This window comes from Lactuca serriola, chromosome 3 (assembly GCF_051521515.1).
Source record: "Lactuca serriola cultivar US96UC23 chromosome 3, Lser_US96UC23_V15, whole genome shotgun sequence".
NCBI lineage: Eukaryota > Viridiplantae > Streptophyta > Magnoliopsida > Asterales > Asteraceae > Lactuca > Lactuca serriola.
The window spans coordinates 77,486,825-77,500,570 of record NC_136410.1 but is presented as its reverse complement, the minus strand read 5'-3'; the positions used below and the strand labels follow the sequence as shown (position 1 = coordinate 77,500,570).

Sequence of the window (13,746 nt, the reverse complement as noted above, 5' to 3'; positions counted from 1 at the left end):
CGAGCAATGGTGCGAATGTATCTTATCCATTCGCTAAAGTTCGTTCCATCGAAGGTGACCTTTTGGCAAAGGCTCATCAACGTGAAAGAACTAGCAGCAGTGTTGTTTGCGTTCGACATCTATAATTAGAAAAAGACAAAGATAGATTAGAATATGAATCCCTAATTATCACCCAATAAGGAAAAATTAGGGCTAGGATCCAACAATAACATTTACATATTAGAAAAGGGATGCCGTAATCTAACATGAAAATAAATTGAAGGTTAGTGAATGACGATTCACTAATTCTCCATCACAAAAACCTAAACTATTAGTCCTAAGTGTTTTTGAGAATTCCTAGGTTGGGATGAGATTCATTGAAACTATTCAATGGCATGTTTAAATCTCGATATGCCCCTCTTGTTTGTGACTGGGATACCGAGGATCACAAAGCGGGTGTGAATAACCATGCAAATTCACATAGTGCCTTCATTGTAATGATCACCTATTCGATGTGCCGGTAAACCACACACACTCCATCGAACTATGATATACAATGAATCACCCTTTGCCACCTTCGCTTAGAACCAATTAGTGTGCCGGTAAACCACACACGCTCCACTAACTTCTTAGCAAGGTGCAAAGTGTAATTTCATGGGATTGCATCAATTCACTTTTCCTAAAGTAACTAAGATTGGGAATTTTTAAAATATGTGTAGTTACTTTATATTTCTTATTATACTTTTAATGAGAGGATGAGGTTGCCCTATCCTACCCGTTCGGCTAACGACCCTCCACCAATCAAGCAAGCGGTGGGTGTGAGTGTACACCCATTAAGCGTCATTTTATAGGCCGCAACCTTATACCCACCTTATAGATTGGCTTCGTGAATGAGGCCTACTAACGGTAAGACTAGCATTTAGTTATACATATATATATATATATATATATATATATATATATATATATTATACTTGTAATATCATATTAGTATAGGGGTGTATTTTAAACCTTTTAAAATCTAGGGTTTTGAAATTTAAGTTGTCTAAATTAAAACTTTTAATCATAAATATAAATTTCAAAACTTGAGGGCAAGTTTTAAACATTTAAAACATGGAGGATCAAATAACAAATAATTCCAATTAACAATTAATATCCTAATTATCTATATTTGATTTATTCAAGATTTCTTTTAAGATAATTACCAAAATAATCAAAATAATTAATTAATTATCATATAAGGAAATTAAATATTTAATTAGTTGATAATTACCTTTAACTAGATCAAGATAACAGTTATATTTATCAGAAAAACGAATTAATATTGATCTAATTAGTTTATGGTAAGTTTAGATAAGATAAACACAAAGAAATCCCGAATCTGGCCATTCCTGACGCCTGGACTCGCCGAGTGCAAAAAGGGACTCGCCGAGTCAGGCCTACTCGCCGAGTCCACTTTGAGACTCGCCGAGTCCATGACTCAGAAAACTAAAAATCGAATTTTGCAGGTTTGTTTCAGTTATTCAAGCAACAATTTACAGAAAACCAAGCTAGGCTCTGATACCACTGATGGGTTTTAGCCATAAGAACTTTCCTATGTGCGCATGCAAAACCCTAATGCTCGGATCTAGGCTTTCTAATAAACATGCTTTGAATCCAAGACTTCTAATAACTAATTAGGCTAAACAACAACATTGAAATAGATCTAGAACCATACCTTTGAGTTCCTTGTTGATCTTGAGGTCTTGGAGTTTATAGAGTCACAAATGTCACTCCTCTGATGGCTTACAAACACCAATATCAAGGAGGATGATTTAGGAGAGAGGAGTGGGGAGGAATTCGACCAGAGGTTCCTTATTTTTGGTTTTCTCACGAATTCCTTATGCCATGGGGTCTATTTATACTTGTAGACTCCTTAAGGATTACAGATAAGTCCCTATCAGATAATCTTCTCTTAAGGCTATCCAAATCCATTCCTAGATAACTCTAATGGACGATTTTACTTATCCTAAAGCTCTTAGAATTTGTCCATAGTATATCCAAATGGATTTACAGTCTAAAGTTTAACTATCAAACAATTGACAGTTTATACCCCTTTATTTAATTAATCTCTTTAAGTCACCAAATTAATTCTAATTAATTCTATGACTTATATTAATCAAATAACAATATATTATTCATTATATTATTCCCATAATATATTAATAATATTTACTCTCTCTTATTAAATCATCCTATCAAGTTGCTATGGTGAAGGCAACCCAAAAGGACCATGCACAACCGGATATAGTTACAGCCTTAGACACTATTCCAACAGATATTTCCTGAGGGATCACAACTACTTACAAGTTCCTGGTCTTATCTTGGCCTTCCTTGGTTCGGGTACGGATCCTTTGCTTTCAGTAGTACGGGCCCATACTACCTGCCACATCTATCCGTACCTTCTTCAAGGACTGCCTCGACTCCACCAGATCCCTTCCACTACGGCAGATCACTACTATACTCATCCTAGGCTTGCCCTAGGGAAATCTCAGACTCCACCCTACCAGGTCCTCAGCTGCTGAAGGCCTCTTAGTAGTGCCAATTAACCATTACCTGAACACTATCACATGCGGTGAGGCTCGGATAATCCTTCGAGTAACAGGTTCACCCCTACAACGGTTAGACTCAAACGAGAGCTGCGCAATAGGTCCAAATCCAGCACTCTAAGATTATTCAACCCTGATCACATGTTACATGACGTATTCACCTAATGGCTAACTCCCACCACTCAGAGTCCCACAAAGCACAAAGCAAGCAGCATTCGAACTAAGGGAACAATCTCATTCAACTCTATCGGCTTACAGGAACTGTACTAGCATATAATGCTAAGCTCATACCGTCAGGCATAACCTAATCAGGCTATCCTACTTGCTGTCTACTCAATACTAGCATGCAATTCTCATACAGCTGAAGCACATAAAGCAGGCACATAAGGCATCACTCCTAGATCCTTAGTCCTATTCTAGCATGTTGTTCTACAAAAGCTGGTAAACATAACATAAACTTGTATGGGTACTTTGGGGAATACTTACTTGAGCTCGGCCGGTCGCGCACATTACACACTTCGTTCTTTCTCGAAACTCTTTTCTCAGTTTTTTTTTTAGAAAACATTTTCTTTTAGAAAATCTTTTAATCCCTTGATTTGAGTTCAGACACCCCCGAAGGTGTGTCCGAATCCCTCAAACCAGGGCTCAGATACCAACTTGTAACGACCCAATTTTCACGTCCAAAAATTTCGTTTTAAAAACATTACTTTAGAAAACATTAATAATTAAAACATTGATTGATCACAACATAAACCACGTCTAAAAGCCAGATCATACAACCAATCAAAATATCAGAGTATAAATCCCAGAGAATCTCATAAATGCGGAAACCAGAGTGTATGTGTGTGTGTGACATGCTGCTACCGCGTCGGCTCCTTTCCCCTAGCTGAGGAGGTACCTGAAACCAAAACTGAAAACCGTAAGTACGAAGCTTAGTGAGTTCCCCCATAATACCTCATACCATGCAAGCATATAACAAACAACGTTCAGCTAGGAGTTACAGGCCTCGCCCACACTCGGGAAGATACGGGCCCTGCCCACACTTCGCTAGCCGGGAGATACGGGCCTCGCCCACACTTGTGAAGATACGGGCCCTGCCCACACTTCGCTAGCCGGGAGATACGGGCCTCGCCCACACTCTACTATCTGGGAGATACGGGCCCAGCCCACACTCCAACCTCGGAGAGATACGGGCCCTGCCCACAGTCAACCACTAACCCATAACATACAAGTATCACACAGACAACAAGTATAAGCAACTCTATCATAGAGACCCATATATCATACTTGACTAAACCCAGAGATACGGGCTCGGCCCACACTCTAGAACTAACATCTCGTATACACGGGTCGGCCTTGGTGCCTTTGACCCGTTCCTATTGGAAAGGAAACTCACCTCGAAATAGCTGCTAATCTGGTCGAGAACTGACTGCCTTCTGCTGCTCCGGAAATCCTCCGGCTGCAAATCCCACCACACACTCAGTCAATCACTGCTAACTGTCCATTGGGTAAAATGACCATTTTACCCCTGGTCATGCCATGAGTCCAAGTCAGAGTCAACTTTCAGTTGACCCGACTCGCCGAGTTGGCTTTCCAACTCGCCGAGTCCCTACCCAAACGTTTGCCCTGAATCCCGTTCCTACTCGTCGAGTTAGGCGACGACTCGACGAGTTCTCCTTCTTAACAGATACTCAAGTCCTTCATCCTACTCGCCGAGTTGTATGAACAACTCGTCGAGTTCATCTTCATCCGATGAACACTTATGCTAAGACTCGTCGAGTTGTATGAACAACTCGCCGAGTCTGTTCTTGATCTAAGGAGATTGCCTTGAACTCGCCGAGTCAGGGCATTGACTCGCCAAGCACCTCCATAGATGAGTTCAGCTTCCGACTCACTGAGTCACACCCCGTGACTCACTGCTCACTCGACACTACAAAAAGGGGACAAACTCGGAGACTCGCGAACAGACTCGCCGAGTCACATGAACGACTCGCCGAGTCGTTGCCATGCACCCACCAAATACACAGATTTGCTCGATTCCAGTCCATGCCATTCACAGATCTGGACTTCTAGGACATGAATCACACGTAAAGTTTCCAACTTTACGTGTAGATATTCACCAATATAGATTTTAGGGCTCAAAATGCCTCAAAAGGGTAGATCTAGGGTGGACAAGCAACATGGGGCCATAAAGCTAACAGATCTGAGCTCCTGGAGCTCAATCTTGCCTAGATCTAGAGGCCAATCGACTTAATACAAACCCTCAAGCATACACAATCTTGGAAATGGCTCAAAAAGGACTTTTATGGAGCTATAAGCTTAAAAACATAGGGGAAACGAGCTATACCTTAGGGGAAACGTGGGAATGACACAGAGATGCTTGGCCTCCTTCTCCTCTTCTTGATTCCCTCTTCTTTTCCTTCAAAGAAACTTCAATAACACCACAAAACACTTCAAACTCACAAGAAAACAAGGCTAGAGATAGATACAGGGCTCTGAGGGTGAATGGGGGCTGGCTTGGGGCAGATAAGTCGTTTAAATAGGGTGCAAACCCCTAAAACTTAGGGTTTCATCCAACAGCTGTGACTCGCCGAGTCCAGGATATGGACTCGTCGAGTCGTCAACTTAAACTTGTCCCGGGTCCCGCATCCACTCGGTGAGTCGGACCTATAACTCGCCGAGTCCAAGGCTAAAAGAAGGGAAATACTCAAATAAGATTTACATACCAGGAACCGGGTGCTACATGTTAACACTTGGTATCAGAGTGCGGTTTCGTTGAAGGGGGTGTGATTCGAGGTTGATTAGAAGCAACCCCGGTTTCTTTTAATCAGGCTTGTGAGAGACTAACTGGAGGCGCGGAGTAAACGAATAGGAAGACATCAAAGCGGGTGGCTTTGATTCGGTTCGTTTTGCGGGTGACGGAAGACGGTAAAGGTGGTTGTGACCTTGTCTTGTTGTCCGGTGGAAGAGTGCTCTCGGAACAAGCTTGATTAAAGAAGTCGGGGTTAAGGAGAAAAGGATGGCGTTGGTTAAAGAAGGAGGTTCGTTGACATATCAAGTTCCGGTTTTGACTCCAACGAATTATCCGGTGTGGGTGGTTAAAGTCAAGTCAATTATGGATGCACATGGCATATGGGAGACGGTCGAACCGAAGACGTCAGATAAAGCACCAGATCAAAAGAAGTCAAAACAAGCTCTTGCTTTTTTGTTTCAAGCGATACCCGAAGACATGGTGTTGCAAATGGCGAGTTACACCAACCCAAAGCAAGTGTGGGATGGGCTAAAAACACGGTATTTGGGAGTGGATCGGGTGAGAACGGCTCGACTTGCAACCTTAAAAAGGGAGCTTGAAAGTTTACGCATGAAAGAGGATGAAACGGTTGATGATTTTGTGACGAAATTATCCGGTTTAGCATCAAAAGTAAGGAGTCTTGGATATGATCTTGAAGAAGGTGATTTGGTAAAAAGGTTACTAGATTCGATGCCTAAGTCGTTTCTCCAAATCGTGGCTTCAATAGAGCAATGTTTCGAGTTGGATTCAATGTTATTCGATGAAGCGGTTGGTAGATTGAAGGCGTACGAGAAGCGTATAAGAGGAATTGAGAAAGTGGAGGACACTCAAGGTAGGTTGTTGTTGGCTAGTGACGAAAAGTCACATGTTTGTAAGCATTGTGGCAATGGACGTTCAAATCGGGATGACTTTGGACGTGGCCGGGGAAGAGGTCGGGGGTCCGGGAGAAGTCAAGATGGTAATGAACGTGTCCGGGATAAAAGTCACGTTAGATGTTACAAATGTGGTGAGCTTGGTCACTATAAAAACGAGTGTCCTAAATGGGAAAAGGAAGAAGCGGGTCTAATCGAAGAGGAACCGGCATTGTTTTGAACGACGAGTGACTCGTATGACAAATCCGATTAAGGGGTGATTGTTGGGTTAATCGGTTTTAGTATTTTAGGAGTTTATTTTTGTTTAGTTTAAATATGGTTTAATAGGAAAGTTTTTAGGATTTGTGTTTTGCTAGTTTTGCTATTGGAATAGGATTCTATTTTGTTTAGTATAAATAGATGTTAAAGTTTCAGGTTATTTAGTTTTTGAGAATAAAAAATCACAGCAAGTTTTTTTTTTTGCTTCTAACGTGTTCATAACAAGAGTTCAATTCTTTTTCTTTACCTTGGTGCACAAGGTTTAATACCAGCCTTTTGTTAACAATTAGAAGCTATTTATAGAATCAAACTCTCGGATATCCATCCACCGATGTTTCGTTCTCAAAATGACCACCAAAGCTCCATGTGATCCATGTTAAGGTATATGTTCTTACGATCAATCTACCATCATGTAATCTAATCTGGCTTTAGAAGACTTACAAACCTGCTTTGACGATACCTAGCATACTCACACTTACAAATCCATCTATCCATGGCACAACCATAATATGAGGGAGTCGTATCAAAACACTATAGAAACTCTTACGTACTTCAATCTTAGAATAGTCTGTTTGAACGGTCTATCGTCTACACTTTGTGAAAACCCGGATTATGGTTCATTTGTGTAATGTGTGATGATAGCAAACCCGTAGTCAATGATTTATAAATATTAATAGTTAAAAAAAATCAACAAACCACCACATTCGGTGCTTAGCACCCGAAAAGTGAATTTTTAACAAATTCTTTCCAAAACTCATGAAGGTCTAAGTAACATCGGTAATTGAACCCTAACGTTATCTTCAACCAAAAAAAATAGAATATTTAGTCAACATTACTTTCCCAACATATATATTCAGATACATTTTCCCAATATATATACTATGAATATAGTATGAACCATAAATGATATATTTAACTATAACTATATTTATCTAGGTTTCTGTTAAAAACATCAACATAAATCATTTACCATAAACGAGTTCAAATACGATACATAGGCAAACTGTTACCCATTAACTTTAAACACTACAAACTTAAAATGATAACCCAATATTTCCATCAACAAAACGAAAAGTAGTCTTCGCAAAACGAAAATAGCTTTGCTTAGACATGATTTATATCCACAATAAGTACATGTTCTCAAAATATCCCCAATCGTTTTGACCATTGATCAATTTATAAGAATCATCTTCACCCCGCATTTTGGTCTAAAACTTCCATGAGGTTCTCTCCATTGCTTCCAAATAAAATAAAATAAAATAAATTCACTCTACATTATTTGAACATGAGAATACAACATGAGCTCCCTGAGCTCCCTCTTGGAGAAAACATTATAAAAAACAGTGTGCATTTAGTTAGAAAAACTGTTCAAATATGTTAAATACTGTATTATTTAAATAAATAAATAATAACCAATAAAAATTGAGTGTTTGTTGCCTCTGTGGATATGGGTGGGAGTAGGGATGGGTGTGGGTCGAACACATATGTGTGAGTGGGAATGGGCATGAAGGGGTATGTGTGAGTGGGAATGGGCATGGAGGGGTGTGGGTGGTGAAGGTAGGTGTGAGATTGGTAGGGGTGACAATTTATGACACGACACGATAAAAATACACGATACGAACTGAAATTAGGACGAAACTGAAACTCAAATTCGTGTTTGTGTCAAGTGTAAAAAACACGATGTCGTGTTGTGTCATATTCGTGTCAAGTGTAAAAAACACAATGTCTTGTCGTGTTGCGTTCGTGTTCAAAATTCGACACGAAATTGACACGATTTAGCATTTTTCTGTCGTGTTTGTCGTGTTATATATAATTAAGTATTAATTAAATAAACTAATTCTTATTTTATGTTATCTTTGTCGTGTCGTGTCGTGTTTGTCGTTTTTTAATCGGTTCGTTTTTCGTATTAGTTGGAAAAACACAACACCGTGTCGTGTCGTGTTCGTATTACATAAAACCCTATCGTGTCGTGTCGTTTCATGTCAGACAAAAACACGACACGATGACCCGATTTGTCACCCATAAGTATTGATATGGGTATAAGCAGTAGTAGCAGAGCCATAATGACAATTAACAAGGTCAATTATATATAAATAATTAAAAACAATAAAAATAAAAACTTCTAAATTTTCAAGATCCTTTTTTGGATATTTTTTTAGCAAAAGAATGTACAGGACGGGTTGTTTCAACAATGTGTGGGTGGGTATGGGTGTGGGTGAGAGCAGTGGTGTGTATGGATAAGTTGGGGTTAGGTAGACTTGGTAATTTGATACATGAAACAACTAACACTATACGAGTCTTTTGTGTATGGGTTTTAGAAATCCGTGGTTTGTGTCGACACAAATTTTAAATTTGTTTTTCATGTCTTACATGTGTCAAACACAAACTTACATGTTTAAATACGTGTAAGACACAAATTAAATTCATGTTTACCCACGACATGTATATACACGTATACATATGAATGAAATGCATGTTTTTCTAGTTTAAAAAATAGTATTAGACAATATGTGTATAAATTTGTGTTTTCGTTGAACACGGTTAAAAAAATGTCTATTCGTGTCGTGTCACGTGTCACATGGATTAATTGAATATCGTATGCATGTTTAATACCCAAAACACGTTTTACATATTGTGACGTGTTCGTGTGTACAAATTCACGTCGTTTAAATTCGTGTATACACGACATAGAAATACAAATTGCCAAGACTAGATGGGGTTAGGTACAAGGGTGGGGTTGGGTGGGGTGGTGGATTGGAGGAATGTTTAAGGTGTGGTAGGTGGGATGTGAGCATTGTTGTAAAAATCCTGATTAGGTCCCGATTAATCGGCGCTATCCGAACGACTAGATGATGCCTATTAATTAATATATGCCTACATAATTAGTGAAGTTGTAGAAAATGATGAAATTTTGATACTTTGAATAAACCTTGTCTCAATAGAAACTATTTGAAAAATGATTATTGTTGTATTAATCATATTTATATATTGTGTTATGACATTAGTGGTATTTACGAATTTTGTTGTGATATTAGTCATATTTAATTTATTTAAATTCAATGAATTAGCAATTTATAACCATCGATTAATCACCGTCTAGCCGTTTAATTTCTTAACCTCAGTCCACCAACAAAACAATATCAAACGTTTTTTTACAACATTTGGTGTGGGAGTGGGTGGAGGTGTATGGGTGCGCGATGTTTATATTTTAGAAAACTTTTGAAATTGAAAAACTAAAGGTAGTTATGGGAGGTGAGGTGTGAGTATTATAGATGGGTATGAATATAAGATGGGTGGGGTGGATTTGAGGTTAGATGTATAGATGAATGGAAAAATGGTTGTGTGGATAGAGGTGGGTTGATGGGTTTGGTTGTGTGGGTGAGTATGGCCATGTTGCTAAGTTTTGGGGTGTAGATGAGTTTGTTGGTATAGTGTAGGTGCAATAAAAAAAAATGTGGTATGTGGTGTATAGATGAGGGTGGGTGATGGGTTGTTGCTAGATTTATATTTATATTCTAGAAAAAATTTGGAATTGGAAACTTTGAAAAACTATGATATTTTAAGATGTTTGTAAGTTTTGAAAATGAAAATTTCTCATTCTCTTCAAAAAAAAATGCTTAAAAAAAATCAAAATTTTCATTTTTCTAAGAAAAAATTTAGCATCTTTTCCATAATTAAACACACCCTTAATATCTCTCTGGTGTCCTAAAATATGCAATTCCTTTTTTTATTCGAATCCCAATATTTGATAAATTGAAAATATATATAAAAAAATATGATTTTGTCAAATCTTTCACTTTCAAAAATTTTAAACAAGGTTATCTCAAAAGAGAAAAACTCAAATATGTGTTAATTATTTTCAACATAAATATTGCAAAGATATCAGATTCTGTAGATACCCCACTTTCTATGGTGCTGGACACCCACTCTCTTTTGGTCTTTTCTGCAAAATTCATCCATTTCATACTTGTTTCGATTTAAGATTTTGGATTTTAGTTTTAAGACACAACCAATATCTAGTAGCCAAAAAAACTACCTCATCATAATATCACCAACTGACCTTCGTCCCAATGCTATCATTTCAGTCTTTCAAATCTGTTGTACCTTCCTCTATTATTTCTTTTTTCTTTAAACAATAAATTAAATGCATAGTACACTTCCACTTTGCATTATTTGTTACACACGGACTCGACTAGACTATACTAAACTCAACAAATGTTTTATGCTACATTTTCGATTACAAAAGTTCAATTCAATTACAACATGTTATATCATCATGCCCGATCTGATCCAATGCACACAGTTCAACATATCTCTTACCTAACTTCATAAAGATTTTAGTTGACTTGGAAATTAGTGTTAGGAGATAAATGGTATCAAAGCGTGGTGTCCAATCATCAACTAAAACCTAAAGTGATGTGATATTCCACTTACTCTACACATATAGAATAAGACCTCACAAAGTTACAAGCATTTACAGTATAAATTTCAAGAATCCACTAAATAGTGATAACATAATATACGAGATATAGATGTCATCAAAAGAAGAATACACAAGTAAAAGAAAATAAAAAAAAATCTATTCCAATTGTTCTTAATTCTTATTGTACGTACCTATAACAAACACATACCACCAACCAACACAAAGAACAAGATAAACGACATATTATCAATAAACACCAAGAAAAATAATAATAATAATAATACCACTTTTACTGCAAAACTTTCCAAGAAACTCACCTTCATGTCACATGTGACATGGTTATTGAGTTCTCCCCTGTTGTTGCTTTGTACTGTTCTCTGTAGGAAGATAAGAACCAGATTCTCCACCAGTCATGGTCTGATATTGGGCAGTTGATTGAGGCGGCATAGGCTGAGCTGCATAGTATATATGCTGTCCCTGTGCAGGGTCACCATATTCATATCCATAATTACCACCACCACCAGAGGCAGAGGAAGCTACAGATTGTGGCGGCGGGTGGTGGAGCTGTGAATAGCCGACATACTGAGGCTGGTGTTGGCTTGAAGGAACTTGGACAAATTGGGAATTCCCAGAATTTGTGGTTCCATAAACTCCGGCGGGTAATTCGCTCTTGGCGGCAGTTTGAGGAGCTCTAGCGGTGGCATAAGCCGGAGATGGTGCTTGTGGGGCGGCAGTTGCAGGCAGTGCTTCGGCGTAGCTAGTGGGTTGTTGCTGTAATTGGAGGTTGTATCCATGGGGAGGTTGCCTTGTGGCAGGCATGTAATACACAAAGTTTTGTTGATCTAGGGCTGGGTGCTGAGGGTGGTGTTGGTTTTGAGATGGGTACATTTGGTAGTAAGATGCCATGGGAACTGCACCGGATGGGTGGTGGTGGATGTATTGTGGTGGTGGAACGGCTGTGTGGATGAATTGTGGTTGTTGTTGCTGTTGTTGGTGGTGGAGTTGTGGATGCTGTGGATCAACTTGGTTGTTTGACATTGACATTATATAAGCAGACTCTGGAATTTGTTGTTGTTGCATTTGAATTCTAGTGTTTTGATCTGAGAGGTTATTTGGATCAGATCGATTGTTGTTAGAAGTTTGGATTTGTACCAATGGATCCTGATACATCATAGGAGGTTTTTGTCTTCCATCACTGCAGTTCATACATATGAAAAACTTAAAATTCGTAGCAAAATCCGAGATCAATTTCACTTGGGAATTTCCACAAACAGTTGGCATGCACTGGCTATGCATTGGAAACAAATAAGAACAAATAGGGAAGGGGATTGAAAAATACCTTGAAACAGAATCCGAAGAGGCCAAATCGAAGCCCATAGACTGTTTTTGCTGCTGGTATTGCTGTTGCTGTTGCTTTTGATAAGCAATTTGAGAACCCTGATCGGATCTCTCATCCTCGGATAAAACTCGGTTTGGGTAATCTACCGGCATCGCCGCCGTAGAACTCAACGGCACACCCGTCACAACCGTCGAAGTAGGCGCAGCCACGTAAACCCCATCGTCTGTATGCTTGTGGAGTTGTTGCTGTACACTCATCTGAGAAAACTGCTCCTCAATTCCTCCAACCTTTAAACTATCATCCACATGTACTCTAATCGGAGGTAAGCTAGCCAACGACGGAGATGACGAAGCAGACCCAAACGATGACGTCCTCTCCAAGTCGGGCACCGAATGAACATCCTGTGCAGAAGTATTACCTTTGGGATTTTTGCCGATTATACCCTTCTGATCAGCATCCTTTTTCTCCGGAACCGGAACATCGTCTTCCAAACCTAGTAAACAATTCACCGATGAAGTATCGGAAAATCCCGACGTCGTACCGTTTAGGGCGTTAAGAAACCAATCTTCCGATTTAGTACTGTTTTCTAGAAGCGATCCGATCGAGGAAGCAGATTCTGGTTTCGTCGGAAACAAGAATAAACGGAGCCGTGACGATTTGCTGACATCTGACGATTGATTCAGCCTTTCGTATTCGTCGATCATGTTCTCGAGGTCTTCGTCGGTGGTAACGGAGATCAATGAATCGAGATCTTCCGACGGGAGTTGATACTTAAGTGTAAACGAGGCCGTTGTAGATACTAACGACGACGAAGATGAAGATCGGAGGAGGGTTTTGGAGAGGCGTTGAGTGAGGTCTGATAGAGTCGTATGGCGGTCAACGACGACGATTCGAGTATCCCCGCCGATGTAGCAGAGAGACTTGTCATGGGGACGAGGGACTATGTGGCCGCCGTAGCTGCACATGAGCCGGAGCTTAGTCAAACCCGCTTGCGGCGCAACTGTCATACTGCCATTGTTAGACGGGTGTACTGAGTTGTCTTCGCCCCAGGAATCGGTGTTGCGGGAACGAGGGGAAGAATCTAGAGACTCGGGATAGGTGGCGGAAGGGGCGGTGGTTGTGGCGGAGAGAGACGGTAGCGGTGGCGTAGGTGTTTGCTCCATTGCTTTACAAATTCTCAATTTGGGGGAGAATGGGCTGTCTAGGAGCTGTGTGCTCTTATTCTTCTCAAAAGAAGGTCAAAGTTTACTTTTTTGCGCTGTCAATTATCTAGCGATCTTTCCTTATAAAAATCAATCGATATTTATTTAAGTAATTATATTATTATCCGAGAAATTAGCTAGAGATAACCGTAAAAATGGTGATTGTATTGGTTAAGGATTCTAAATCTCCAAACTTTCAAATTTATATAGATCGTTTTACGGATATTTTTGTTGTAGGTTTTGTTCAAGCTTTTAACTTTCATTAAAATGCAATTGTTAGGTGAAACTAGGAAA

General features: G+C 39.4%; 1 protein-coding gene across 1 annotated transcript; it reads right to left on the bottom strand.

Moving 5' to 3' along the window:
- Positions 1-10,961: 10,961 nt before the first annotated feature.
- On the bottom strand, positions 10,962-13,486 carry PDE331 (Octicosapeptide/Phox/Bem1p family protein). The gene is made up of 2 exons (XM_079030666.1): positions 12,251-13,486; positions 10,962-12,106 (listed from the first exon to the last, which is right to left on the bottom strand). Exons 1-2 carry the CDS (start codon positions 13,411-13,413, stop codon positions 11,251-11,253), a joined length of 2,019 nt encoding a protein of 672 aa, XP_078886792.1. The 5' UTR covers positions 13,414-13,486; the 3' UTR covers positions 10,962-11,250.
- Between the last annotated feature and the right edge of the window lie 260 nt (positions 13,487-13,746).

Coding starts and splice junctions, on each gene's coding strand:
- PDE331 (XM_079030666.1), bottom strand. CDS start 13,413: ATGGAGCAAACACCTACGCCACCGCTACCGTCTCTCTCCGCCACAACC. Junction 12,107..12,250: donor TCTTCGGATTCTGTTTCAAG/GTATTTTTCAAT, acceptor TATGAACTGCAG/TGATGGAAGACAAAAACCTC.